Source organism: Megalobrama amblycephala, linkage group LG13 (assembly GCF_018812025.1).
Source record: "Megalobrama amblycephala isolate DHTTF-2021 linkage group LG13, ASM1881202v1, whole genome shotgun sequence".
NCBI classification, from domain to species: Eukaryota; Metazoa; Chordata; class Actinopteri; order Cypriniformes; family Xenocyprididae; genus Megalobrama; species Megalobrama amblycephala.
Genome location: NC_063056.1, coordinates 35,858,006 through 35,882,595, shown reverse-complemented (window position 1 = coordinate 35,882,595; position 24,590 = coordinate 35,858,006). Strand labels below are relative to the sequence as shown.

The window sequence follows — 24,590 nt, the reverse complement described above, 5'->3', positions numbered from 1 at the left end:
AGAGCACATCAGTCGGTGTGGTGGCCAGGTATGTCAGTACACATTAGCCAACTGGTGGAACGATGTTGTGTCTGTGCTCAACACAGGAATGCGTGGAGTGAGCCATTGTTGCCAACGCCCATTCCAGAAAGACCATGGCAACGTATTGGTACTGATCTGTTCTTCTGAGAGAAAGAGAACTATCTGCTTGTCATTGGCTATTTTTCTCGGTAAATCGAGGTGGCAAGACTTAAAGTATCTACCTCGAGCACAGTTATATCTGCTCTGAAAGAGGTGTTCTGTCGACATGGCATCCCAGAAACAGTGGTGTCGGACAATGGGCCCCAGTACAGTTCAGTTCTCTTTAAGGACTTTGCAGCTGACTATGGATTTGATCATGTGACAAGTAGCCCATTGTTTCCACAAGCAAATGGTGAAGCAGAGCGTGCAGTGCGTACGGTTAAAGACCTGTGGAAAGGAGGAGGAGATAAGGAAAGAATGCTCCTCACATATCGTTCCACGCCACTAGGGAATGGATATTCACCAGCACAGCTGCTTATGGGAAGGCAACTTCGCACTACCTTACCTCAGCTCCCGAAAAAGTTGTCTCCATGCTGGCCTGGAATGCGAGAGTTCCGGATTCAACAAGGAAACAAATGAAACAAAAGCAAAGAGAAAACAACAGCAGTATTACAATAGATGTCACAGGGCCCGGCCCCTCCCAATTTTGCAGCCAGGGCAAAATGTGTGTTTGCCGTTGGAGAAAATGCAGGGATCTGTGGTGTCTCAGTCGTCAGCCCCAAGATCTTATCTGATTGGTACAGAAGATGGAGTGATTCGGAGAAACCGGGCTCATCTCCACCCAATCGATCAGTCGGAACAAATGCTGTCATCGGATAATGAGTCTGAGAGTAACAGGCAGCCCATGCCTGTAGCAGAACAAACTGAAGGACATTCATATGTAACCCGCTCAGGAAGAGTATCACACCCACCTAAGAGGATGGACTTGTAGAAAAGAGAGAAATGGAAAAAGAGAGAGAAAAAAAAAGTTAAAGGAAAAGTTCTGAAATAAGGGGAAAGATAAGGTGTTGAGTTAATGGAGTATATTGTTTTTGTATAGAGTTGAAAGGGGGGGATTCTTTATTTAACAGGGGAGGTGTTCTATCAAGGGAATAATTGTTTAAGGTCTGGTGTTACCTGGACATATGTGGAGTTAACGGACAGGAAGTAAAGTTTGTTACGATATGTTACTCACTGTGTCCCGTCTCGTGCTTCCTCTTAACTTAACAATCATGACATAATAACAGTAATATGTTTAAATTATGCAGGTTTTCTCCTTTACTATTGATGCTTGCTGGTTAGTGCAAGATACATTCTGGGATACCTGGCTGTCTCAAGTCCGCACAAGTCACCTCTCGATGCATCCTCAGTAAAAGAGGTGGATCAAGAACACATCCGGGGATTTGAACTGTACTTGGCTAGATGTGAACTTTCAATTGGAACAGTGCTTGGGCAGCGACTGATGATGTTTCACAAGTCCACAAGAACACCAGTACAGACAAAAATGCATATTGAGAAATGGCCAAGGTGTTCAGGGTTGCTTGATAGTTACAGACAGGTGTGTTGGAGCAGGGTTGGAACTGAAGTTTGCAAGATGGTAGCTCTCCAGGAGCAGGGTTGGACACCCCTGTTCTACAGTCTCTTTCACTGTCCAATTCCGGTTCATACATATACAGCTGAACACCACTACTTGCAGTTTCCGACATTTTCATAGCGTGAGAGTATCATGTTTTGTTATTGCTGTCATGCTGGAGCACAAACTCTAGAAGCTCCGCCTAGAATTCTAGAATTAAAGAATATGAAATTTGGGGAAATGTTTGTTTTTGGCCCTCAGAGAGGTGTGTTGTATTCAATTGTTTTGATAGAAGGAAACAAGATAAATTTCTAGTTTCAGTGTTATCTGTTCTTCAGACATTCTTATTTAAACACACTAACTATCAGCTGTTTAAAAAGTTGCCTACATTTGGTTCTTTACCATTGAAAATGGGAAGAATTCAACAGAATTCAACAATTCAACAATGTGATATGGAGTCACATTGGGGTCCCAGTACATATAGGAACTATATAGGGCCTTAAAAAAGAAAATTGCAAAAGAAAAGTTTATTAACAATGAGAATCATTGAGAAGTATATTAAGATATCTTGAATACTTATTGAGTTACAGGCATAACAACTTTAGAAAAAGAATATTTATGGCACTCAGACAGATATGTCCGATGTAATAGAAAAAAAATGATACATTTTTAGTTTTAACATTTATTGTTTTTTAGATATTCTTCTTTAAAAGAAAAAAGTTTCAGCTGTATGCAAAGTTACCCACATTTGGTTTTTCACCACTGAAAATGTATACAATTGACCAGTTTACTCCCTGGGGTATGAGTTAACATTAACATGTACATATTTCTGGGACTGAAACATTGAGGGCCTTTAAAATGAAGATAAAAAATGAAAGTCTGTTAAGAAACAGAATCTGAAAGTATATTACGAAATCTTTAAATGCTTCTTGAGTTACAGGCATGCAAACTTGAGGCAAAATACACAAGAAGTGCTTTTTGCCATATTTCAGCTGTCACTGTTGGCATGTAATTAAACAAAGATTGCTAACTAGTCAATTGCTAGTCAACATATTTTAGTAATAGGCCTACCAATTTCTGTGTAAAAATAAAATAATGAGGCTGGCATCTTTCTAAAGTCATTTTTACACCCCTATAATTTGGCTCCAGATCTTGGGTGAAAATTGTCATTTTGACCCCCTCTACAAAATAGTGGATTACTCCGTAAATATACATGTGTAACATTTAATATTTTGGCTTTCATCACTATTTATGTTTGTCTTTCTACAGAGAAAATATTAACAAAATCAAAAATTTGAGCCAGGGTTGAGTTGACACGGAATGACCATGGTGAGGTCAGCATGTTCCCTTCCTGACCCTTAAAACAGCTTGTGCCAGCATGTAGGCCTATCCTATAATCAGCCTTAATGGCATGGCTTTCAATCAGACTGTGCTTATGAGGATACCAAAAATGGGCATTTTGACAATTGTATGTGTTTTATTCAGTTCAAGTGTGGGATTTAGGTCTTCAGTGCCAATTATTGCAATGCTTATCTTTTTTTTAATCTTGAAATTGCATATGTTTCTCTACTACTTATCCAGAAACTCCTGTTCACAGTGGCTCCTCATCTCCTTTGCCCTTGACACCAAGCAAGGATTACACTGGAGGGCTTTTCTCAGGGCTGGAAACCCAGAGGAACTACGAACTAAATGAGGTGAGTCCTAAAGCCAGGTGCAAGAACCTCAAGTCTTGCTTTGCAGTCAATAGTAAAAATACTTGATTAGACAGACTTAAAATCTGGTAACAAACCCATATACAGTGTCTCACAGAAGTTAGTACACCCCTTGCATTTTTGTAAATATTTTATTATATCTTTTCATGTGACAACACTGAAGAAATGACACTTTGCTACAATGTAAAGTAGTGAGTGTAGAGCTTGTATAACAGTGTAAATTTGCTGTCCCCTCAAAATAACTCAACACACAGCCATTAATGTCTAAACCGCTGGCCACAAATGTGAGTACACCCCTAAGTAAATATGTCCAAATTGGGCCCAAAGTGTCAATATTTTGTGTGGTGTAATGAATCTCTAGCGATATTACAACTATTTAATCAATCTATGGGTGAAATATATGAATATAATAAATCATAAAGCCTTATGATTACTTATGATGCATATATCGACCCAAGAGGGAATTATGCACATATATTGTGAATTAATTACAACGAATGATCAGTTCTAGTTTAATAGTTGTTTAGAGAAACTATTCAAGTTTGTCCAGCAAACTGTTTTCTCACAGACTATTATAAAAGGAATGTTATTCTCTGGCCATGAGAATAAACTCCTATTATAGCATCAAAGCGTAAAGCAATGGTGCCGGATCGACAACGAAGAAGTGACTTGGGTTTTCTGAATGAGCAGCAGAACAATCGAGCATGAATATAATGTATTTAATATATGAAATCGATAATACAAAGGTTATACGGCTAAATATACACAGAGGATATACATATATACAGAAGCGAAAGTAAAGAAAGGGTAAGAGAGAAGACAAGTAGCAAAACTTACTAAGAGAGCCAGCAGAGAAATCAGTTTCATTAAATCGTATTAGGTGTATCGCATCTTAGATAGAGAAACGGTACTTGCATTAGTCTGTACTGAGTTTCAAAAGATACAGGTGATGGTTCAGTGCTGCTGCAGTTCGTTGGCTTCTTCCGTTTCCGCGGGAAGCTTTGAACTGAGGACTTGAAAGTTCGTTTCGCTGGAGATGGTGGTCCCGAAAGAAGATGAGTGCGTGATGGAAGCGCGGTCGCCTGAGACGTCCGGGAGAGACATGCACGAGATGGCGATGGACAATTCAGGGACAATCGAGAGACAGTCGAATGTTTGTGCGAATGGATGTTTGTGCTTGTCTTTTATGGACAAGCAAGTCAACACGCCTCCTTGGGTGAAACAGCCAATAGATGCGTGGGCAATCCTGGCGGGCAAAACTTTTCTTTGTCTTGTCTTGTCTTGTGGCTCGATTTGCATAATTTGAGGTATCAGATCGGATTGTACTTTCTTCACAGTACCATTAAAAATAAAACAATGCATTTTACAGTAATGTGACATACATTGATGAATAGGGCATAAAGAGAGCTTTACAATGAAACCAAACTTACCAGGTGGCCAAAAGTATTTAAGGAAGATACATTTTATACTCTAATACTATCGTTTAACATGAAAATTAACCCAACTACAGTCATTTAAACTTCAAGTTCAAACACTCAGGATACATACATGCACTTGACATACACGACGGGTACATTTTGGCACAGTCATATTTTGAGAATAACTGTACATACAATCTCTAAGCATGTTTTGTGTGTGTGTCTCTGTGTGTGCGTGTGTGGTGTGTACTGGGGTTTGGCTGGAATGTCTGGTATGTAGGCACATGGCTTGCAGTAATTCGATCCGAGGTGGCCGCGGTTGTTTGAAGTCGCGAGGGAGATGTTCAGGAATCTATCGAAATAGCCATAAAACGTATCCCGTGAGCCGTTAGTGTCTGCCAGGCCGGAGCCAATGTGAGATTTACAAACACAGTTTAGCAGGCTAAAAGCATTCTGAAAATTCTAAAGTTGGTTGGCTAAGACTGATTCTTGTACAGGCGTTACAGTGGTCACCATTATTTTCCAGCACTGCCTTAACTCCCTGAGGTCTAAAAACGCGCCGTTTTGCTGGATTTTTTTCACATTGCAGCAAAACAGACTTAAAATACTCCGTCATTTCTTGTCATAGAGACATAAGTAATACATCAATTGAAACTATAGAATGTCTTCTTTTATTTGTGTACACTCAGAGTAAAAACACAATGTTGTGCTTTTTGTAAAATAAAGAAAACTAACATGATGCGTGATCTCTCCTCTCCCTCTGAACAAAGTCCAATCTGATAGTTCTCAGAAAATGAACTGTAACTTATGAATACTAATGACAAAAAAAATGACACTTACGTCTAAAGAAACTGAAATGTCAGGTTTTAAATCGTGCAAGTCAAATCGAAAACAAACATTCTGTGTTTATGTAATCTGTATGAAAAGAGAGCCATGTCAGAAGTCTGTGATTCAGCTCATTATCCGCTAATGCGGCCACGTCCACGGAGCCAGCGCTATTCAGACGCAAATTCAGAGGCAATACATGCATTCATCGTCTCAATCGTGTATTATTGTCTTGAAAAGTGTTTATTTTGGATGTTAAATCAATGGTTAGCGATCTCTAGAAGACATGCCGTTAGTTCCTGGTTCCTTTTCTTCTTTATATGAATTTGTGGCCTAAAGGTGTACAGAGAGCGCCCTCCGGCTGCAAGTATGAATTGAAAACACCATTCCTGAAATGTCCTCTTCTTCTTTAGAATAATTTGTGGACTAAAGGTGTACAGAGAGCGCCCTCCGGCTGCAAGTATGAATTGAAAACACAGTATCCAGCACTCATAGTGATGACAATAAATATTACTTCTCAGTATAGAAAATTGACATAAATATATAAGAATCCATCAATATTTCTCCAAATGTGCATGCTTTTAAGCTAAAAGCCTATATGAAATGCCATAGAGGTAACATAATTGTTCAGACACTTTGCATCACAGAAATACATTATATTTTAAAGAATATAATAGAATACCATTATTTTAAATTGTAATAATATTTCACAGTATTGCTGTTTATGATGAGCTGAGACATTATTACAGAGGGGTTTTTTTCACAGCCTACCTGACTGAAAGGCCTCATTAATATGCAAGTCATTTCAGGTCATTATTATGTGATTCTTTTGTCTTCTCAGGTGTAAATGGCCCATTATTCATGCAGATTCACGCCTCCACGCATACTGTGTTTCTTGACAAAAAGTGTCTTACAAAAACTAAATCAATATATTGTTTTATATGAAGGAGTAGGCAGAATAATTTTTACATAATTCTGAAGCAAAAACTCTAGTCTACAACCTCCAATACCCAAAAGTCTTGTGAACACAGATTTAATATACTTTTTTTGGCCTTATTTCAGTGACTTAAGTTTTTTGTTTTTTCAATAACCACGCATAAACATTATTCCTTCAAAAATACAAACATGTACATACATGTTCCTCACATATTATTGTAGCCTAGTTTGTGCTGAATACAGTGTAATGACACTTTTGTCATTTATATGTTTATGAACAACTGAAAAAAGCACAAATGTCAGGGCATGTCAAAACTTCTCCAAGCCCCAAATCAGCCTCAGACTCCAGAGGGTTAACCCTCTTGTGCATGGAGTTCACCAGAGCTTCACAGGTTGCCACTGGAGTCCTCTTCCACTCCTCCATGACAACATCACAGAGTTGGTGGATGTTAGAGAACCTTGTGCTCCTCCAATAGGGTTTAGGTCTGGAGCCATGCTTGGCCAGTCCACCACCTTTACCCTCAGCTTCTTTAGCAAAGCAGCGGTTGTCTTGGAGGTGTGTTTGGGGTCATTATCATGTTGGAATACTGCCCTGCGGCCCAGTCTCTGAAGGGAGGGGATCATGCTCTGCTGGCCGTGTGTGACATACATTGATGAATAAGGCATAAAGAGAGCTTTACAACGAAACCAAACTTGCCAGGTGGCCAAAAGCATTTAAGGAAGATACATTTTATACTCTAATACTATCGTTTAACATGAAAATTAACATGAAAATTAATATGTCACAGTACATGTTGCCATTCATGGTTCCCTCAATGAACTGTAGCTCCCCAGTGCCGTCAGGACTTATGTAGCCCCAGACCATGACACTCCCACCACCATGCTTGAGTGTGGGCAAGACACACTTGTCTTTGTACTCCTCACCTGGTTGCCACCACACGCGCTTGACACCATCTGAACCAAATAAGTTTATCTTGGTCTCATCAGACCACAGGACATGGTTCCAGTAATCCATGTCCTTGGTCTGCTTGTGCATCATCTTAGTCTGCTTGTCTTCAACAAACTGTTTGCGGGCTTTCTTGTGCATCATTTCATGCAGACCAATTTGATGCAGTGTGCAGTGTATGGTCTGAGCACTGACAGATAACCCCCCACCCCTCCAACTCCAACTCCAACCTCTGCAGCAATGCTGGCAGCACTCATATGTCTATTTCCCAAACACAACCTCCGGATATGACGCTTGAGCATGTGCACTCAGCTTCTTTGGTCGACCATGGCGAGGCCTGTTCTGAGTGGAACCTGTCCTTTTAAACCGCTGTATGGTCTTGGCCACCGTGCTGCAGCTCAGTTTCAGGGTCTTGGCAATCTTCTTATTGCCTACGCCATCTTTATGTAGAGCAACAATTCTTTTTTTCAGATCCTCAGAGAGTTCTTTGCCATGAGGTGCCATGTTGAAATTCCAGTGATCAGTATGAGAGAGTGAGAGCGATAACACCAAATTTAACACACCTGCTCCCCATTCACACCTGAGACCTTGTAACACTAATGAGTCACATGACACCAGGAAGAGAAAATGGCTGTAGGGGTGTACGCCCTTTTGTGGCCAGCGGTTTAGACCTTAATGGCTGTCTGTTGAGTTATTTTAAGGGGACAGAAAATTTACACTGTTATACAAGCTGTACACTCACTATTTTACATTGTAGTAAAGTGTCATTTCTTCAGTGTTGTCACATGAAAAGATATAATAAAATATTTACAAAAATGTGAGGGGTGTACTCACTTAAATGAGATACTGTGTGTGTGTGTGTGTATATATATATAATATATATACATATATATTATATAAATAAATATTTATATATAAATAATAGATAATATAATATAATACGACAAATACGATTAATGGGTTTATAACAAATTATATGAAAACAACCCTGTTTTAAATTAAATATTAATTTAAACTGGGACGTGCAGAGAGATCCTCAGGAGCAGGGGCTCAAATGTAAAAAAGGGGCAATGTAAAAACAAAAAAACAAAAACAAAAAAATATGTATATATGTGTGTGTGTGTGTGTGTGTGTGTCAAAATTTTGGATATATTACTATTTTTTTTTTTTCAAGAAGTCTCATCAAGCCTGCATTCATTTGATCAAAAATACAGAAAAAAACTGTAATATTATTACAGTTAAAATAATGGTTTTCTATTTTAATATACTTCTATTTTAATTTATTTCTGTGAAGCAAAACTGAATCTTTAGCACCAGTCTTCAGTGTCACCTGATCCTTCAGAAATCATTCTAAAAGGGTGATTTTATATAAAAGTTGGAAAGTTAACCATTATTTTAAATTGTAATAATATTTCACACTATTGCTGTTTTTGAACAAATAAATGCATGATGAGCTTAAGAGAATTGTTTTTCAGAATGCTGCATAATTATCAAAAATGGTAATATAATAAAGTTCTTTCAGGTCACCATTTCGCCAGCCTACACTTCACATAATAAGGCTGTAGGTGGTACTTGGGCTTCATTAACTATGATAGTTTCATCAAATAGTAAATGGTGTATCAATATACATAAATAAAGTAAATGAATAGAACACTACTTACTTACCATTAATGTGACTTTTGGTGCTGCATGGTTTTGTGCAGTGTGTTGTAGTCAGTTAACATCCATTTTGTCAGCGATGCAATTTGATTTATACAATGAGACAAACTGCAGACATTTCTCCACAAATGCAAGCTCGTCTGTCCATGTCAATTTTTTTAACCAAACGGAAAATTACCACTCTACTTCACATTGTCCAATGAAATTTGAGCTTCTTGTATCATATCACAATGGGTTGGTGTATTATAGCCTACATGATAAACGGGCATTGATGAATTATGTAATATTTTAAAATATGTAATATATAGATTTTTAATTAAATTGACACACTAGCTTTGATTATTGATGAAAAAAAAAAAAAATTGGTTTATTTTTTTCTTCCTTCAAGCCATATAGGCATTCACCATATACGGCTCAAGAGCCTAGGTTTCCTACAGACTGTGAAAAATCAGCCAGCCAATCAAAACGCACGCAACCTATAGCAACACGTTATGGCAACGCCTCAAACTGGCAGATATGTAAAAATAAACTGTAATTTTCCCGCTTTTGAGTGATTCGTGACTATTGTACACATTGTCATGTTAATTATAATTTAAATGTATTTCATTTTATTTAACACAATATTATCATTGCCATTTTTCTGAGAGGGGCACTTTTGATTAATTTTGAAAAAGCCCCCCCCCCCCCCCCCACATTTAAATATTCACAATGAAACTGTGTACACGTGGTGTTATATTGGTCATTCGAATCTTGCAGAAATATTCATTTCTGTAAGTCTGTCAATTTCGATTTCTGTAAGTCTTTCAATTTCCATTAAATATACTAATCTGAAAGATCTGAGTTATTATTATGATACTGATTTTTTTTAATACCCAATACTGATACTGAATACTTGTTTATATGTCCGTGTTTTGTATAAGCTGTATATGTTTTGAAATTAAACATTTAAATATTATTTTACTAAGACATATTATTGGGAGATAGAGAGTGACAACTGATATTTATGTGCATTTATGCAGTGCATATTTTATGTTGTGTATGTGCATATGAAGTAGTCTGCTATACTTTTACAAAGATCTCATTGATTTAAATTTTGGCCATATAAATATCAGCAAATGCACCAATTTGCATATTTTTACTCAGATTCTCCCTCTGAATAAAACAGGTGTTTTTCTTCCTCGAGTTTGAGATCCATATTCTCCTATATCCTAATATATGAGCCATAAATGCCTGATGTATCAAATGACACTAATAAAGCATGCTTTTTGTATTTTGTCTAAAGGTTCAATAAAATGTTTATTTAAAAAAAATAATAATAATATTAAAAAAAAGATTTTTGATTATTAATTAATATGTTAGGCTTTACAGGGTTAAAAAAAGTTTATTGTTGAATAGTGTTATTTCCACAATGAATTTCTATGCATTTACGCAAAAAACGTATATGTATCACAATCACTCACTGAGATAATAAATTAATTTTCACAGAGCTAGTACATAGACAAATAATGAAAATGTAGTAAATGTTAATATAATTTAGATACTTATAAATTAGTGGATCTTGTTACAGTGGCCATTCTGTTGGAAATTTATGTTGGAGGAGCATCCCTGGTGCAGCTCTATTTAGACTAAAGAGCATAGGGAGAGAGAGTGAATTAAACTGTTATTTCTAACTTGCACTCATCCAAGGCTCTTGTTTCTTTAAAGGTGCACTATGTATAAATTTTCAGTTACTGTTTGTAAACACAACATTCAAACATGGCCCCTCTTCATGAGTGGAACATGGCCAGAAGCACATGCCCTCTCCCTGACATGATATCAGTTACATACACAGCTCAACTGACTCAAGAGTATACCACCAAGAAAATGAGTGATGAGCTATTTTGAAAATATTGTTTCAAATACTGTGTTTATCATTAACAGCATTTTGTGTGTGTCTGTGTGTATATGAATGAACAGTTACATTAATTGTTAGATGATTGGCTGTAATTTGCAAGCGAGTGTAGTAGGGCTGGGCGATATATCGCATGCGATTGTCATGCGCATTTCGTCAGTAAAGCCGGTTCCCTGATTACCGCTAAATCGCCATCACCTGCTTTCAAACGGAGCGGCATTTAATAGACAGAGCCGTAGTTCACTGACAAGCTACGCAATATCGCGTTCATTATCGAAGGCGATTCACCTGCGATAATGAACGTGATATTGCGTAGCTTGTCAGTGATCTACGGTTCTGTCTATTAACCGTAAAACCGTATTAACCCTGCTCCGAAAAAACTGCTTTTCTCACCTGGTATTAAGCACCAAATTAAGCCTTAAAGTAGCACAAAATCATTTTTTTTTAAAGAACCATGAACATTTAATTAAATTAATTGAAAGTTTAAATAATACACAAGTTAAAAAAAAATGGACCAAATATTTGAAAATACGTATAAAGTTAATGCTAATGGGGCCGTTCACATATTGTGTCTTTTCCGCGCACAAGACAGTTATTTGAAATGTAGCTGCACAGCAGGCACACTCAATGGAAGTGGTGCGGTCACAACATGCATTCGGTGCCTTTTCCAGGTGCATCGAGATGAAAAATTCTCAACTCATATCTCATCTCCATAAATATATCTAGTAGTAAAGCTAATGCAAGGGCCAGAAATCAATTTATCCTTTGCTGAAACTTCCTACTCCTCGTGGAGAGCACAGTTCATGGTTGCATAGCAACAACAGACGCCACAGGAGCGCAAGCGCTTTGGAAAAAAGGAGAAAGCGGTGCAGCCGCGTTTTCCATGTGTTTTAGACGCGATATGTGAACGGCCCCTAATTCTAAAGCAAGCTCTGGGAATATAGAAGCACCCCAGAAAGTTTTCTTTTTTTAATTCTTGTTTTCAGGACAAACATAGACTATGAATGTGCGGCTTGCAGTCTTTCTGGATTTTGGGGTTTTAAACAGTAGTTGGCAGAAAAGTTACTATAAATAGCTTGTTACTAGGGGTGTGACGAGATCTTGTGTCACGAGATCTCGCGAGACTAAAATGTGACAGATTTCTCGTCGAGGCGAAAAGTAGTCTCGTGATATTGCCATGACAGAGCGTTAGGATGATTAGGAAAGAATATGCCACTGCTACGTTTACATTACGCCTCCACTGTCGTTTTGCTTTGTATTTAAATAAAAAACATTAAATTCATTTGGATAACGGTCGCCGCCGCTCCGTATTTACAGAGTTATGCGCGATCGCTGAAAGTGAAAGTAAACGCGAGGGTGCATTCAAACGCGATTTCAATACCCCGCATTTTGAAAGCGGCTCCCTGATGCATGCAAATATCTCTCAATATGAAAGCTATTTTATGCTGGGCATTGTAGTTGTAACCATCTCTTAGCTCTGTATCAAAGAAAAATTTGGTCTTATTTGCAGTTTGAATATTGAGAGTGCGATTATGGTTGCACTTATTGTAAAGTGTTACCATAAAAATGAATAACAGATTTCTCTTAATTGTATTAAGCTCAAACAATAAGGTTAGATGCATATTCATTATTTTGTTATTAATCGTTGTGGTATTTACTCTTGCATGTCTATTGTTAATAAATTTCATTGATTTTATTATAATTGTGTCTTCCTTGTGTTTATGATCAAAGACTCTACTAGTTGACCAGACTCTCACAAATCCTTCAGATAAATCAGTTGACTGATTTCCTCCATTTTATTGAACAGCTCTTTTGAAGTGTTCTTAAATTAAGATAGAATTCTTAACTGGTGCCCCGTATTACAAAAGGGGGAAGGGGTCATCTGATACACTCATAACCACACCTTAAGTGACACGTGATCAAAAATCACTACGTCACCGGTGAATGGAGTAAAAATCACTACACATTGTATCAAAATTATCATTTTATGCTGATCAAAATGTTGCAATGGTAATCGTGCTCCTACAAAAGGAACCACAGTTTCAGACATTTGACAGAGGGGAGTCAGAATCCCCACTAAACATAACAATACAACAGCACTGCAAACTCCTAAAATAGCTGCTGTCTGATAAGTAGAATATTGGGTTTTGCTGTGTTGTCAAAATTGGTATTGAGAATTTCTCTGGTACTGACTATTACATTTTAATGTTGTGATCAGCCAAGATGCACTGATTCTCTGTACAGTTTTAAACATTGTCTTTGTTTATGTTTGCACTGTTAGAGATGTAGGATCTGTTCTTAAAATAATCTGGTGCAATACTGCTTGTATACCTATAACGTAATTTACAGAATTAGCTCATTAAATTGGCTCACCTCTATATGATTATCTTGAGGTTCTGAGCTGGAGACTGACACCAGATAACTACCCTCAGAGCGACCAGCTTCCACCTCCCTCTTACCTCTATGGCTCTCAGCACCTGCTTCGGCTATTTGGTGAATATTAGCTTCTTGCTTGTGTTCAAAAGTATTCTCATAAATTGAAGTTATTATCTTAATCTTTTACTGTGTATTATTTATTTATTTATTTATTTATTTTTGCCTTTTTGTTTTAGTGAAACTTCCAGAAATCCTGAGGAAGATGCACATACCAGAAAAGAACCTGAGGGCACTAGTGAAACACTTTGAGCTTTTCCTCAGGTGCAGATTTCTTTTAGCATTGCATGCACATGATTAACTTCTTTTATCATTGATTGCACATGAATACTTTATGTAAGGAAAATGTGTACGAGGTAGTTCTAAATAATTGTTTTGTAGTTTCAAGGTGTTCTTGCTGATCATTTGATAGAGAACACACAGGCGATATAAAACAAATATTGATTATATTTCTAATACAAGTTATATTTCAGCATGTGTCCTATCTACTAAAATGTATAAAATCAAAGACATGAAATATGATTCTCAATGAAACCCAAATCCCAAAACGTTATAGGACTAGGAGTACATTCCAACTATCAGAGTAACAGGGAAATTATAAGTGTTGCTCCATTCGTAAAGTTTGGGATGTCACTGTATAATTTAGTGAGAAAACTCCTTGACACTCATAAATCATTTGGACTTCAGACATAACAATGTAACCTGAAAAAAGGAGTCACTGAAAAGTACCCACTGCTAATGCACAGACAAGCAGTGTAGAATGCTGTTTGACAGATTAGAGGACCAGAACTTACTTTTAATGAAAACCCTCATAATGATTGTTCCCTTTCTGTCGTTCACTACAATGTGTGTCGTAACGACAGAATGGGGATTGTCCTTGAGAGACCCAATCACCTCTGAGTATATCAGAAAAGGCCAATGAAATGCGAATGAAGTTGGTGTGCAGAATTTGCATGCAAGGCCACGCCCGTGCATACAGGTATTTAAGGCCAGCCATGTGCAAATGCAATTCACTTCTGTTTTTCGGACCCTGAGCTAGGCATTTATGAGAAGTTTTCCCTTCACCTCAGTCACTGGATATACAGCACATTCAGCGATCTCTCACTGAGCACAGATAAGTGTGAGACAGTTCCCTGGGTGCTTCAGTGGTTTTCACAAGTGAGAATTTCGCTCTAAAAGAGCGAATTTCTCTAAAAGAGCTTACACGGCCGTCTGTGTCTTTTTCAAAATGCCATTCCATTCATGTTCTTCTGAGTGAGATCAACTTTTCATTCGGGGCTCCAGCAGATGATGAGGTTTCTCTCGCAGCATCGGGGGGTGGCTTATGCCTTCAGATGCTGAAGCTTCAACTGGGCTGCCGCCTTCGGGTTTCGTGGCCCAGTCTGAGGCTGACGCTAAGTTGGCGGCCATGAGCATTGGGTTGGAGTTGGGTTGTTTCCATCACCTTCACCAAAGCATTCACGATTGGATGATTGGTTTCTGGGGTCTGGATCGCCACATGTGGCTAAACCTTGCTGAGATGAAGGACACCGAAAGGGTTCACTTTCTCGATGACTCAGTCTCTTAAGGCGGCCTCTTCAGTGAGATGCTGGGAGTCACGTGATGTGCGCGAGGTAGTTAGACGTTACCAGGAGAGCTCTCTAGAAATCGTTTAATATCTTTTGAAACAAACACTGAAACGTTGCCCAATAGTGATTAAAGTCTGCCTGGTAATTGTGAGCAACTGGGAATAATGGAGCATCGACCGAAACCAAGCAAAGCTAAGCATAGAACCGCTGAAACTGAGAGAAAGTCTCTGCAAAATGGCACCGAGGGTAACGTCTCTGAGGGGGAAAGTTTAGCGGAGGTTATCGCCACCACGCTGAAAGAGTTTCACGAGATCATTGGGAGTGTTAAGCAGGAGCTGATCTCTCAAATGTCAGACCTTCGCAACTCCATTCAGGGATCAATTGACATCTTGACCGTGTCTATTTCATCTATACAAGGCCGGATCTCTGCGGCTGAACAAAGGATCAGCGATGTTGAAGATACAGTTTAGGGAAATGAGCAGTCCCTCAGTCTTCTCAAAAAAGACAACGAGGTTCTCAGAAATAAGTTGGAATATATAGAAAATTACAACAGACGAAATAACATCTGTCTGATTGGATTGAGTGAAGGAGTCGAAGGTCGAGACACGGTCGAATTCTTTAAGAAATGGCTACCGAGCGTTTTGGGAGAAGAGAACTTTGGCGCCCCACTTGACATTGAGCGTGCCCACGGCGTTCCGGCTGCACGAATCTCGGGGAGGGCCCCATGGCCCATCCTAATTCGACTTCTAAAATTCCTGGACCGCGAAAGTATCCTACGTATCGCCTGAGATAAAGCTCCAATTTCCGTTGATGGGAAGAGAGTAAGTTTCTTTCCGGATTTCTCATCAGACGTGATTAGCCGGAGAAGAGAAATGATCCCAGTGCTCAAGGCTTTAAAGGAGAAGAATGTCAATTGTCACCTCGTTTATCCCGCTCGTATCTGAATTCTTACGGAGGATGGTGCAACACGATTCTTTCATACCATGACGAAGCATTCAAGTTTCTGTCGGAACATGACTGAGAAGTTTGCTGGATGTGGCGGAGTCCGGGGCGCTCCAGGACAGACGGACGCTCTTATCCCAGGTTGATTTGACTCTGCGATTAATTGTTAGGACTGGTCGGGTGAGTGACTTGTCTGTCTGATAGTTTGGGAACCTAACCTGATCATCTTTGGTCGCTTGGGATTTTATTTGAATTGGTAGTTTGGTTTATTTTCCCCATTATTATTATTATTATTAGGGGCCAAGCACCGAAGGTGCGGAGGCATCTATTGTATCCGTTGGCGTTCTTTTTTTTTTTTTTACATTATTATTATTAGGGGCCAAGCACCGAAGGTGCGGAGGCACCTATTGTATCCGTTGGCGTTCTTTTTTTTTTTTTTTTTTTTTTAATTATTAGGGGCCAAGCACTGAAGGTGCGAAGGCACCTATTGTAATCGTTAGTTTTCTTCTTATTATTATTCTTCCGCTCTGGGAGTCTATGGCAACCCATAGAACCGTATGGTAAAAAGTTGTGAAATTTGGCACACTGATAGAGGACAGTCTGGACTGTGTCCATAGCCAATTTGGTGTCCCTAACTCAATCTGTCTAGCGCCACCAGCTGTCCAAAGTTGCACTTCTGTTTATGCTAATAACTTTTGAACCGTATGGGCTAGAAACAAAATTCTTTTTTCCCTCTGATTCCTTGGGTCAAGGCGAATCGATTGCACTATATGACGTCATTTTCCGTCATGAAAATTTTCCCGCCATTTTGATTTTTCTGAAAAACCTACTTTTTCGAACTCCTCCTAGGGCGTTACTCCGATTTTCACAAAAATTGGACCAGATCATCTTCAGACCATGACTGCAAAAAGATATCAAAAGCTTTTCGATAGATCCATCCGTTCTCGAATAGGGCACAAATGAATTCGACCGAAAGCTCGCAAAATCACACTTAAGGCTATATCTCCAAAATGATTTATCGTATTTTGACCAAACTTCATACATGTCATCACAAGCATGACTTAAGCCAACATGCTGTGTTTCAGTGCAGTGCCACCTACTGGTCCGGAGATACGAAAAATGGATATTTTGGCTAATAACTTCTGAATGGTTTGTCCATAAATCATAAATGTGGTCACGTCAGATTCAGGGTATCATGCCGAGTCGAATGATAACCATTATTACCATATCAGCCATTTTGGCCGTCGGCCATTTTGAATTTTGTGCTAAAATGCTGTATTTTATGAACGCATCAGCGTATCGTCACAAAACTCGGTATGGGTCATCAGCATGATGCCCTGAACCAGCCTGAGAAGTTTCGCACCAGCGCCACCTAGTGGTAAAATCAAATATTCAAATGCTTATCACTTTGACTGTGGTCGACTTGTTTTCAAAAGAGTCATGTCCTTAGACTCCTGAATCCCTGCTGAGTCCAACGATACCAAACATGTTAGGTTTCGAAATATGGTTTGTCCGCCATGTTGAATTTTGCGAAAAACCTACTTTTTCGAACTCGTCCTAGACGCTTCATTTGATTGTCATGAAAATCAAACCAGATCATCTTCAGTCCATTCTGGCAAAAAGTTATCAAAAGCTTTTCGGTAAATCAAACCATTCTCAAATAACACGCAAATTAATTTAACGTAGAGCACCCAATTTGGACTCATGGCTGTATCTCTGCAATGCTTTATCATATTCAGACCAAAGTTCATACATATCATCCCAAGCAAGACCAGAGCCTACATGCTGAGTTTTGGCGCAGCGCCACCTACTGGTTTGGATATACAAAAAATGGTTATTTTTGCTTGCAGCTTCAGATAGGTTTGTCCAAAAATCATAACTTTGGTCTTGTTAGATTAGGGGCATCATGCCGAGTCGAATGATAACCATTATTACCATATCAGCCATTTTGGTCGTCGGCCATTTTTAATTTTGTGCTAAAATGCTGTATTTTACGAACACATTAGCATATCATCACAAAACTCGATATGGGTCATCAGTACGATGCCCTGAACGAGCCTGAGAAGTTTCGCACCAGCGCCACCTAGTGGTAAAATCAAATATTCAAATGCTTATCACTATGAGTGTGGTCGACTTATTTTCAAAATAGTCATGATCTTAGACTCCTGAATCCCTGCTGAGTCCAACGATACCAAACATGCTAGGTTTCGACTTATGGTCTGTCCGCCATGTTGAATTTTGCGAAAAACCTGCTTTTTCGAACTTGTCCTAGATGCTTCATTTGATTGTCATGAAAATCAGATCAGATCATCTTCAGTCCATTCTGGCAAAAAGTTATCAAAAGCTTTTCAGTAAATCAAACCATTCTCAAATAACACGCAAATTAATTTAACGCAGAGCACCCAATTTGGACTCATGGCTGTATCTCTGCAATGCTTTATCATATTCAGACGAAACCTCATACATATCATCCCAAGCAAGACCAGAGCCTACATGCTGAGTTTTGCCATAACGCCACCTACTGGTCTGGAGATACAAAAAAGCCAATATAGCCATTATTTTTGCTTATAGCTTCAGATAGGTTTGTCAAAAAATGATAAAGTTGGTCTTTTTCAATTCGGGGCATCATGCCGAGTCGAATGATATCCAATTTTCCCATGTCGGCCATTTTGGCCATTGGACATTTTAAATTTTGTTTTAAAATGCTGTATTTTGTGAATGCATTAGTGTATTGTTGCGAAACTCTGTATGGGTCATCAGCACAAGGCCCTGAAAGAGTCCAAATCAGCGCCACCTACTGTATTTTTTTCATATGCTTATAACTTTTGATCTGGTTGACTTATTTTTTCGGGAGTCATATCCTTAGTGAGTGTCATTGTCACCTCACTCTGACCAAACCAGATTCATTTGGTCACAGCGCCACCTATTGGTCGAAAGTGATAAACCAGTAAATCTTTATTACTGACTGTATATATCATTTTCCAACTCTTTTGCCTTAAATGATCGTAATAGGTCTTTAATTGCTCACTGTTGCAGTTGGCCTAATGCTCCCAGCCATGTTGGCTGGCTTGTTGTCCCTTTTTTGCTTGGCCCCGTAATTGCTGCTTGCAGCTATATTTATTATTATTATTCTTCCGCTCTTGAGTCTATGGCAGCCCATAGAACCGTATGGTAAAAAGTTATGAAATTTGGCACACTGATAGAGGACAGTCTGAACTGTGTCTATAGCTAATTTGGTGTCTCTAACTCAATCCCTCTAGCGCCACCAGCTGTGCAAAGTTGAACTTCTGTTTATGTTAATAACTTTTGAACCGTAAGGGCTAGAAACAAAATTCTTTTGTCCTCTGATTCCTTGGCTCATGCCGATTTGAATGCACCCTATGACGTCATTTTCCGTCATGAAAATTTTCCCGCCATTTTGATTTTTCCAAAAAACATACTTTTTCTAACTGCTCCTAGACCATTACTCCGATTATCACCAAAATTGAACTAGATCATCTTCAGACCATGACTGCAAAAACTTCTCAAAAGCTTTTTGATAGATCGAACCTTTCTCGAATAGGGCACAAATGAATTTGATGAAGAGCTCGCAAAATCAATCTTGAGGCTATATCTCCAAAACGATTTATGGTATTCTGACCAAACTTCATACAAGTCATCACAAGCATGACTTGAGGCAACATGCAGTGTTTCAACGCAGTGCCACCTACTGGTCTGGAGATATGAAAAATGGCTATTTATGCTAATAACTTCTGAATGGTTTGTCCATAAATCATAAATGTGGTCTCGTCAGATTCGGGGTATCATGCCGAGTCGAATGAATACCATTATTACCATATCAGCCATTTTGGCTGTCGGCCATTTTGAATTTTGTGCTAAAATGCTGTATTTTACAAACGCATTAGCATATCGTCACAAAACTCGGTATGGGTCATCAGTACGGTGCCCTGAACGAGCCTGAAAAGTTTCGGACCAGCGCCACCTAGTGGTAAAATCAAATATTCAAATGCTTATCACTTTAAGTGTGGTCAGCTTATTTTCAAATGAGTCATATCCTTAGACTCCAGAATCCCTGCTGAGTCCAACAATACCAAACTTGCTAGGTTTCGACTTATGGTTTGTCCGCCATGTTGAATTTTGCGAAAAAACTACTTTTTCGAACTCCTCCTAGACTGTTACTCTGATTATCATCAAAATTGAACCAGATCATCTTGAGACCATGCCAACAAAATGTTATCAAAAGCTTGTTGATATAACAAACCGTTCTTGAAAACTTCATAAATGAATTAAACAAAAAGTTCGCAAAATCAGACTTGAGGCTATATCTCCACATTGCTTTATCGTTTTCAGACCAAACTGGGTACATGTCATCATAAGCATGACTTGAGGCAACCTGCAGCGTTTTGGTGCAGCGCCACCTACTGGCCCAGAGATACGAAAAATGTCTATTTATGCTAATAACTTCTGAATGGTTTGTCCATAAATCATAAATGTGGTCACGTCAGATTCAGGGCATCATGCCGAGTCGAGTGATATCCATTATTACCATATCAGCCATTTTAGCCGTCGGCCATTTTGAATTTTGTGCTAAAATGCTGTATTTTATGAATGCATTAGCATATCACCACAAAACTCGGTATGGGTCATCAGCACGATGCCCTGAACAAGCCTGAGAAGTTTCGGACCAGCGCCACCTAGTGGTAAAATCAAATATTCAAATGCTTATCAATATGGGTGTGGTCAACTTATTTTAAAAGGAGTCATGACGTTAGACTCCTGAATCCCTGTTGAGTCTAATGATACCAAACATGCTAGGTTTCGACTTATGGTTTGTCCGCCATTTTGAATTTTGCGAAAAACCTACTTTTTCGAACTCGCCCTAGGCTGTTGGTCTGATTATTATGAAAATTGAACCAGATCATTTTCAGACCATTCTGGCAAAAAGTTATCAAAAGCTTTTTGATGAACTCAACCATTCTCAAAAAACACGCAAATTAATTTAACACAGAGCACCCAGTTTGGACTCATGGCTGTATCTCTGCAATGATTGATCATATTTAGACCAAACTTCGTACAAATCATCCCAAGCAAGACCAGAGCCTACATGCTGAGTTTCGTCGCAACACCACCTACTGGTCTGGAGATTCAAAAAAGCCAAAATAGCCATTATTTTTGCTTATAGCTTCATATATGTTTGTCCAAAAATCATAAATTTGGTCTTGTTGGATTAGGGGCATCATGCCGAGTCGAATGATATCCAATTTTCCCATATCAGCCATTTTGGTTGTCGCCCATTTTGAATTTTGTGCAAAAATGCTGTATTTTATGAACGCATTAGCGTATTGTTACGAAACTCGGTATGAGTCATCAGCACAAGGTCCCGAAGGAGCCTGAGAAGTTTCAAACCAGCGCCACCTAGTGTTTTTTTCATATGTTTATAACTTTTGATCTGGTTGACTTATTTTCACGGGAGTCATATCCTTAGCAAGTGTCATTGCTACCTCACTCTGACCATACCACATTAATTTGGTCACAGCACCACCTATTGATCAAAAGTGATAAACCATTAAATCTTTATTATTGACTGTATATATCATTTTTCAGCTCTTTTGCCTAAAATGATCCTAATAGGTCTTTAATTGCTTACTGTTGCAGCTAGTCTGATGCTCCCAGCCATCTTGGCTGCCTTGCTGTGCCTTTTTTGCTTGGCCCCGTAATTGCTGCTTGCAGCTATATTCTTATTATTATTATTCTTCCGCTCTTGGAGTCTATGGCAGCCCATAGAACCGTATGGTAAAAAGTTGTGAAATTTGGCACACAGTTAGAGGACAGTCTGAACTGTGTCCATAGCCAATTTGGAGTCTCTAACTCAATCCCTCTAGCGCCACCAGCTGTCCAAAGTTGCACTTCTGTTTATGCTAATAACTTTTGAACCGTATGGGCTAGAAACAAAATTCATTTTTCCTCTGATTCCTTGGGTCAAGGCGAATCGATTGCACTATATGACGTCATTTTCCGTCATGAAAATTTTCCCGCCATTTAGATTTTTCTGAAAAACCTACTTTTTCGAACTCCTCCTAGGGCGTTACTCCGATTTTCACAAAAATTGGACCAGATCATCTTCAGACGATGACTGCAAAAAGTTATCAAAAGCTTTTCGATAGATCCATCCGTTCTCGAATAGGGCACAAATGAATTCGACCGAAAGCTCGCAAAATCACACTTAAGGCTATATCTCCAAAATGATTTATCGTATTTTGACCAAACGTCATACATGTCATCACAAGCATGACTTAAGCCAACATGCTGTGTTTCAGTGCAGTGCCACCTACTGGTCCGGAGATACGAAAAATGGCTATTTTGGCTAATAACTTCTGAATGGTTTGTCCAGAAATCATAAATGTGGTCACGTCAGATTCAGGGTATCATGCCGAGTCGAATGATAACCATTATTAACATATCAGCCATTTTGGCCGTCGGCCATTTTGAATTTTGTGCTAAAATGCTGTATTTTATGAACGCATCAGCGTATCGTCACAAAACTCGGAATGGGTCATCAGCATGATGCCCTGAACCAGCCTGAGAAGTTTCGCACCAGCGCCACCTAGTGGTAAAATCAAATATTCAAATGTTTATCACTTTAAGTGTGGTCAACTTATTTTCAAATGAGTCATATCCTTAGACTCCAGAATCCCTGCTGAGTCCAACAATACCAAACTTGCTAGGTTTCGACTTATGGTTTGTCCGCCATGTTGAATTTTGCGAAAAACCTACTTTTTCGAACTCCTCCTAGACTGTTACTCTGATTATCATCAAAATTGAACCAGATCATCTTGAGACCATGCCAACAAAAAGTTATCAAAAGCTTGTTGATATAACAAACCGTTCTTGAAAACTTCACAAATGAATTAAACAAAAAGTTCGCAAAATCAGACTTGAGGCTATATCTCCACAATGCTTTATCATTTTCAGACCAAACTGGGTACATGTCATCATAAGCATGACTTGAGGCAACCTGCAGCGTTTTGGTGCAGCGCCACCTACTGGTCCAGAGATACGAAAAATGGCTATTTATGCTAATAACTTCTGAATGGTTTGTCCATAAATCATAAATGTGGTCACGTCAGATTCAGGGCATCATGCCGAGTCGAGTGATATCCATTATTACCATATCAGCCATTTTAGCCGTCGGCCATTTTGAATTTTGTGCTAAAATGCTGTATTTTATGAATGCATTAGCATATCACCACAAAACTCGGTATGGGTCATCAGCACGATGCCCTGAACAAGCCTGAGAAGTTTCGGACCAGCGCCACCTAGTGGTAAAATCAAATATTCAAATGCTTATCAATATAGGTGTGGTCAACTTATTTTCAAAAGAGTCATGACGTTAGACTCCTGAATCCCTGCTGAGTCTAACGATACCAAACATGCTAGGTTTCGACTTATGGTTTGTCCACCATTTTGAATTTAGCGAAAAACCTACTTTTTCGAACTCGTCCTAGGCTGTTGGTCTGATTATTATGAAAATTGAACCAGATCATCTTCAGACCATTCTGGCAAAAAGTTATCAAAAGCTTTTTGATAAACTCAACCATTCTCAAAAAACACGCAAATTAATTTAACACAGAGCACCCAGTTTGGACTCATGGCTGTATCTCTGCAATGATTGATCATATTTAGACCAAACTTCGTACAAATCATCCCAAGCAAGACCAGAGCCTACATGCTGAGTTTCGTCGCAACACCACCTACTGGTCTGGAGATTCAAAAAAGCCAAAATAGCCATTATTTTTGCTTATAGCTTCAAATATGTTTGTCCAAAAATCATAAATTTGGTCTTGTTAGATTAGGGGCATCATGCCGAGTCGAATGATATCCAATTTTCCCATATCAGCCATTTTGGTTGTCGGCCATTTTGAATTTTGTGCAAAAATGCTGTATTTTATGAACGCATTAGCGTACTGTTACGAAACTCGGTATGAGTCATCAGCACAAGGTCCCGAAGGAGCCTGAGAAGTTTCAAACCAGCGCCACCTAGTGTTTTTTTCATATGTTTATAACTTTTGATCTGGTTGACTTATTTTCACGGGAGTCATATCCTTAGCGAGTGTCATTGCTACCTCACTCTGACCATACCACATTAATTTGGTCACAGCACCACCTATTGATCAAAAGTGATAAACCATTAAATCTTTATTATTGACTGTATATATCATTTTTCAGCTCTTTTGCCTAAAATGATCCTAATAGGTCTTTAATTGCTTACTGTTGCAGCTGGTCTGATGCTCCCAGCCATCTTGGCTGGCTTGCTGTGCCTTTTTTGCTTGGCCCCGTAATTGCTGCTTGCAGCTATATTTATTATTCTTCCGCTCTTGGAGTCTATGGCAGCCCATAGAACCGTATGGTAAAAAGTTGTGAAATTTGGCACACAGTTAGAGGACAGTCTGAACTGTGTCCATAGCCAATTTGGAGTCTCTAACTCAATCCCTCTAGCGCCACCAGCTGTCCAAAGTTGCACTTCTGTTTATGCTAATAACTTTTGAACCGTATGGACTAGAAACAAAATTCTTTTTTCCTCTGATTCCTTGGCTCATGCCGATTCGAATGCACCATATGACGTCATTTTCCGTCATGAAAATTTTCCC

General features: G+C 38.9%; 1 protein-coding gene across 1 annotated transcript in view; it reads left to right on the top strand.

The window, feature by feature from the left end:
• LOC125243154 (male-specific lethal 3 homolog) overlaps nt 1–16,312 on the top strand; it is a 38,685-nt gene extending 22,373 nt beyond the window's left edge. The window contains exons 2-4 of the mRNA XM_048152553.1: nt 3,194–3,306; nt 13,393–13,492; nt 13,612–16,312. Of these exons, the coding sequence (XP_048008510.1) occupies nt 3,194–3,306; nt 13,393–13,492; nt 13,612–13,733 (335 nt within the window). The 3' untranslated portion in view covers nt 13,734–16,312. The remainder of the gene's footprint in view (nt 1–3,193; nt 3,307–13,392; nt 13,493–13,611) is intronic.
• Nucleotides 16,313–24,590: the final 8,278 nt, after the last annotated feature.